Source organism: Notechis scutatus, chromosome Z (assembly GCF_049901735.1).
Source record: "Notechis scutatus isolate UNSWTSFEM ecotype Mainland chromosome Z, rNotScu1.2, whole genome shotgun sequence".
In the NCBI taxonomy this organism is placed as follows: Eukaryota; Metazoa; Chordata; class Lepidosauria; order Squamata; family Elapidae; genus Notechis; species Notechis scutatus.
Genome location: NC_142025.1, coordinates 32,306,393 through 32,312,172, shown reverse-complemented (window position 1 = coordinate 32,312,172; position 5,780 = coordinate 32,306,393). Strand labels below are relative to the sequence as shown.

General features: G+C 45.1%; 1 protein-coding gene across 1 annotated transcript; it reads right to left on the bottom strand.

The window, feature by feature from the left end:
- Positions 1-444: 444 nt before the first annotated feature.
- Positions 445-3,187, bottom strand: HOXA11 (homeobox A11). The gene is made up of 2 exons (XM_026673542.2): positions 2,380-3,187; positions 445-677 (listed from the first exon to the last, which is right to left on the bottom strand). The coding sequence occupies exons 1-2, from the start codon at positions 3,101-3,103 to the stop codon at positions 445-447; spliced, it is 957 nt and encodes a 318-aa protein (XP_026529327.1). The 5' UTR covers positions 3,104-3,187.
- Positions 3,188-5,780: the final 2,593 nt, after the last annotated feature.

Below are 5,780 nucleotides of genomic sequence, written 5' to 3'. Positions count from 1 at the left end.
ATGCCCTGAGGAGTCTTCCCATGGACCTTCCATGGGAGGCAACATAGTTTTCCCATGGACCTTCCAATTAAGGTAACATAGTTTTAAATCCACAACCACAACCTGAAGCCAGGAATTTGCTCCCGGCTTTTCACATTTGCTCACCCCAATTGGAAGAAGTTGTAGGGATACAATGGCTTTTGCAAAGGGTGGTCCAAGAGTTAAATGGATTCCACTTGATGTGTGAAGATGAAGGAAAACTGTACAAAAGAAAACCCAGCCACAAAAAAACCCCAAAAACCCAATTGGTCAATGTTGGATGTAGGGCAGGAAAAAAAATCTTAGTTTTTCAGAGTCCTTGGAGCCTCTGCACACCTCCTCCTTACTGGTAACTCTTTGGCTTGACCTTATCAAGGGTGACATCTGAACTTAATCTCATACAGAAAAACACTACAAGTTTTAGGCTTAAAGTATTGGATTAGCTGAGTAATACTGCAGTCGGTCCCTATTAATTTTTTTCTCTTTCATTCTTCTGTTTTGGAACCATATTTTTACTTGACGGTCGGTCAAGTTGAGCATTCGTGAGAGCTGAAGACGTTTCTCTTTGTTTATATAGACACTGAAGAAGAATTCCCTTTCTAATTCTCTAATCTGGTATTTGGTGTATGGACATCTCTTTTTACGGATGCGTTGTCCACCTGTGGAACAAAACATAAAGGCAGAAGCCATTAAGTCTGGAATCAGATGTGGCTGGAGGGAGGACTGCTGCTTAATATTGAATCAAGACCATCCATATGTTTCTCTTCTAAGAAACTCTTGGCTCATAATTACTAAGTCTCATAATAGTGATGATCTCTCCTACTCAGCAGCTGTGTATATTAATTTTACCTTATCTCAGGGAAATAGCTTTCAGGGGCTGCCTTAATCCAAAAAGAACTTTCTTTGAAGCCCTGCTTCAAACAATAGTGCTACAATCTCTGCTCTGAACATGTTTGCTCAAGACAGGAGCTTTTGTGGTCTTGAGAATGGTCAACATCTCTGCATGTATTGCCCAACTGATCCTGAGCAGTATTTTCTACCAGGAAAGGTTTTACGTATGAAGGGTTCAACTCTTGCTTGTTACCCCAGTATACCCCCCTTTTCTACAAAGCTTAGCAATTAAAAGAAACAGCTTTCTGGGCTGGCTCTAACTTTAGTCGTTCCCCTGAAATCCATGAAACTTCCAGAATTCATTAACTTCTGGATCCTCTGATTAAAATCTTAATGTTTATCTCTGCCTTTACTTCACTTGTCAATATAGTATATCATCATGATTTAAAGTAAATTTACTTTCTATTTTTGCATTTTCCTTTTTCTTTTATAAGGACCTTTTCACTGTGTCAGATAACTACCTAGTTCACTGATTCTTACCAGGGGAACGTCCTATTTTATACTTTCAAAATCTCTGTCCTGTCAAAAATTCAGCTGCAGTCGATACAAACTGTCTTAAGCCACTATAGTTCTTCTTAAACAGGGCTTTGTATTTGCTTTTGTCATATTAACTTGGATTAAATATAAATATTCAGGCCTTTTTCACTTAAATAAGGACTTGTCAAGTTTTCTTTCACTGTTGAGAATTAGAAAGGTCTTTTCCACCCTCAGTGCTTGAAGGCAGTCTTCAAAGGCAGAAAAATGCACATTAAAAAAATCAGGCTGCAACAGCTTGAAGAACAGTTGTGAGAAACCAATTGTTGGACACAAGGCAACATTTAACTCAAGCAGAGTTTAGGAGAAACTGATTCTTTTAGACAAAAGAACTAGTTTTAACTAAAGTTGTTGCCCTTAACAGATAGCTGTTGTTGCAGGTCCTCCCCTTCATCTGTTAGACCCTGTTCTCCTGCAATCTATAAAATCTGAGATGGCTTTGAATCCAAGTATCTCACTAAGGTTTTAAGGATAACACACGAGTTTTATAATATGTGTGTAAGTGTTTGTGTGTATTAATCACAGGGTTACATGGCTATCAAAGGGCTCTGAAATCTCCTTTTGAACAAATTTTACAGGCGAAAAACGTGCATTATATTTTGGGGAGTTTGAACAAGGAGCTCTCCCTCCTCTCTCTATTTAGTCCTTTGTTTAATGATTTAGGGAAAAATCACCACCTGAGGGGGGGGATAGTTTGAGTTTGGGTTTTTTTTTTTTTTTAAAGGCATCCATTGGCGGACGAGCATTTCACGGCCAATTTCAGTCCTCGCCACGTGATCTCGCCTTTTACAACAAAGTTTTGTTGGGGGAAATCTAACGGCCCTTCATAAACCTTCTCTGCTTATAAAACAGCATATAAAAATTTAATAGCGGCGATGCGCTAAGATTTCCAAGCCCCGTTCATAAAAAGCGCTAGGGCGCTGCCTTTATACGTACTGGAGCTGCTGGATTTCTCTTCGTTGTTGCCGGAAGACGAAGCGGGACTGCTGCTGCTCTCGGCCCTTCTCCTCCTCTCCTTCTCCCCCGCCGCCTCCCGGTCGCAGGCCGCCTCCGAACTGGACACCGCAGCTGCAGCAACTCCCGAGGCGGCGGGGGCTCCTGCGGGCGGCATCTTCTCCCCGGCGGCGCCCTTCTCGCCCGCGTAGTCCGAGTGGTTCTCCGCCGGGCCGTAGGCGGTCTCGAAAAACTGGTCGAAAGCCTGGGGCAGCACCCCGTTCCTGCCCACCGTGCTATAGAAACTGGACGAGGCCGCAGCCGCGGCGGAGACTGCGGAGGTGGCCGGGTGGTGGTAGGCGCCGCCGGTCGCGGTCTTCCCGAACATTTCTCCCCGACTGGCGGCGGCGGCGGCAGCAGCAGCGGCCACGGCGGCGGCGGGCGGGAGGCAGTCCCGGTGCCTGAGCTCGTCGGCGGAGTAGCAGTGAGGGAGGCTGTTGCGGGGGTGCCACTTACTGGCGGGCTCCAGGGCATAGTCCCGGAAGGTCACTTCTCGCACGGGTGGCACCTGGGACAAGTTGGACGGATAGGAGTAGGGCACTGGGCGAGAAGTCGGGCTCTGGGGCAGGAAGGAAGGGAGGCCGGAGAAGTCAGGGCCGGAAACGTAGTAAGTACAACTGGGCAAATACATATTCGAGGAGCAGGGTACTCGCTCGTCCAAATCCATAACGTGGGCTGGCTACCTCGGATTCTCCGCATTAGCCGAGTTTAACATGACGCTCTAATGCAGCTGTCTCTTGGAAGCTGAGCCGTGAAGTAAGAAATTGGGAGACGTAAAGCTGACGTGGAAAGCTTTCCCCTTCCTTAGCAGGGAGGCGCTGCTCACGTGACCAAATGTTAAAATTGACAAGCTATGAGTACTCTTCCTCTCCCACCCACCCCCCTTTCTCCTTCCCCTCCTTGGGAGCCATCTCGAGAGAAGCAACAGATCGTCCCCTCAGGTCTCCACGCCTAAAGTTTACAACAAACAACGAAACACAAAGATTTAAATGCAGTTTATACCTATCTGACTTTGGAACGAGAACTTCCAAAAGAAGGAAAAAAAGGAGGGGAAGGCGTGCTTACTGTTTTTCCCCCCATTAGATACACACACACACCCGGTCCCATTAAGCTATCTGGACCCCATTCCGATGGAAGGAGGTTTCGAAGCAGCAGGATTCTGCATCTAGCCCCTTCTTTTTCCTCTTGCGTCTGAAGAAACGTCTTATTTCTCTCTCTCTCTCTCTCTCTCTCTCTCTCTCTCTCTCTCTCTCTCTCTCTCTCTCTCTCTCTCTCTCTCTCTCTCCACATCACAGGCAGGTCTATCTTATGGGCTGCGCCGCTCCGCAACCTCTTGGGGTCTTCCTGAAAGGTCCCCCGATTAGATAATCCTCCAGACCGCCAGGCTTTTGAGAAAGCTCCGGCCGGCCTGAGTGCGCCGGGGTCAAGTCTGCGCAGGGGTTTTCTTGGTAGACGCGGATGACGTGCTGCTACTCCAGTTTACTTCCGAAGGAGCATTAGTGTCTTCCTTCTCGTGGGTACCTATTCACCTCAGCTAACCTGGGAATTTTCACCCGGCCTTTGTTTAGGACGCTGCATTTGTACACGAAGTGCCTTTAACCAGATTCTTTCTTCTCTCTCTGCCATTCATCCTTCTTCATGAATTTTCCCCCTTATTTCCTACAGCAAGAGACAGCAAGTGACCAGGAAAAGGGTCTAATCTCAGAGAAACAGCTGCCAGGTTGAACGACCCCTTCTATACGAACCTGGAAGCTGTGACTTTGAAATGAGCACTAGGTTTTGCCAACTGATTGAGTGAAAGTGGCATTGCAGAGACTTAGGGGATTGTGTCCTCCCCAACACCCTTCATTTGGGGTGGGGGGAAGGCCCTCAGAAGTGGTGCCCAAAGCGAGTTGCTTCTCAAGCTCAAAATTAACAATAAAAAGAACATCCTTATATTTATTCAGGGCCAAAAGAGACGCACAGAGAGAGAAATATTGCTATACAACTTGCGCTTCTCTCAGGAAGCAAACATCATACTTCTGGCGGCTGAGTAATTTTGACGGAAAAAGAAAATAAACTTTCTTTGGCTATAACTAATGAGAAACTCATTGAGCGTGTGTATCTGTGCTTTTGTGTTTCTGTATCTGTCTCTGTATCTGATAATATCTAGGGTGGAAAATTAATCTATCACTGCCATGCAGACAACTGATTCTAAAATTACCAAATAAAATAGGCAGATTTCCTAGTGGCTGCTTGACCCATTCTCTGAATATTAGAGAAAAGGAAAAGTGGAATTCTTGGGAGGGGAAATAATGCTTCTCAATTCTTTTCTCCCCACCCCCTTGGAAAATAAACCTGAATTTAAAAAGCCACACATTCTGGGTGCTTTGGGTTTAATTGTTGGGACCAATTTGTTTATTTATTACATAATTAAATCTAACTGGCTCAATAATATTGGGTTCTGACAGAAACAATACATTGACTATGTATTTTCTTTACCTTTGATTTAAGTGTACCAAGTTGTAAATATCAATATTATCTAGTAAGTACCTTGTAGTGGAACATACTAATTTATTAGCATAAATGTTTATATCTCCCCCTCTTTTCTTCTACTGTCCCTTTTCTTTTCTTTTTTACAAGGGTAAACCATCGCAAATCAACAGTTTTGGACATATCCCTTTAATGAACTCTTTATTTTGGATCGCTGGAATAACTTTTATGTGCCTTCAACATTTGTAAACTGAAATTATTAATTAATCTCCGTCTTTGTCACATTTGCCAAAAGAGTCGATGGAAATAGGAGATAAGGGTGTCATCAAAGAACCGGTTACAGCTTGCTCAGGGTCTATGTGGGACTATAAAATGGTTTTATTTCTCCTTTCTTTCTTTCTCTCTCTCTCTCTCACTCACTCTCTCTCTCTCTCTCTCTCCCTCCCTCCCCCTGTGTGTGTGCGTGTGTGTGTGTGTGTTGGGGGGGGTGTTACAGAAATATGCAACAGGGACGCTTGCCAAGTTGACTTCAAAAGCAGCTTTCTTGCTTTTCCATAGTTTTTTTTCCTTCTCCCGAACCAAGCAAAATACCTGCCTCTGAGTTCGGGCTCCAACCTTTCCCATTCTAGATATAAAAAGTGCATTTCCCCTCCTTTTCTGAAGGGTCTCCCTCCCCCCATAATTCCAGCGATAACAAAGGCGCCACCGTTGCACAGAGTCGCCCCGCCTCTGTTGCTCTATACTAGCAAACAGCTTCCTTGCCCTTGCAGGAGACCAGCATTTCAGGCGCTCTTGGAAACCGGCGCGTCTAGGAAGGGGCGAAAAACAGCTCTCAACTGACCTGGGCTTTTATAGCACTTTTGGCAGTCAAC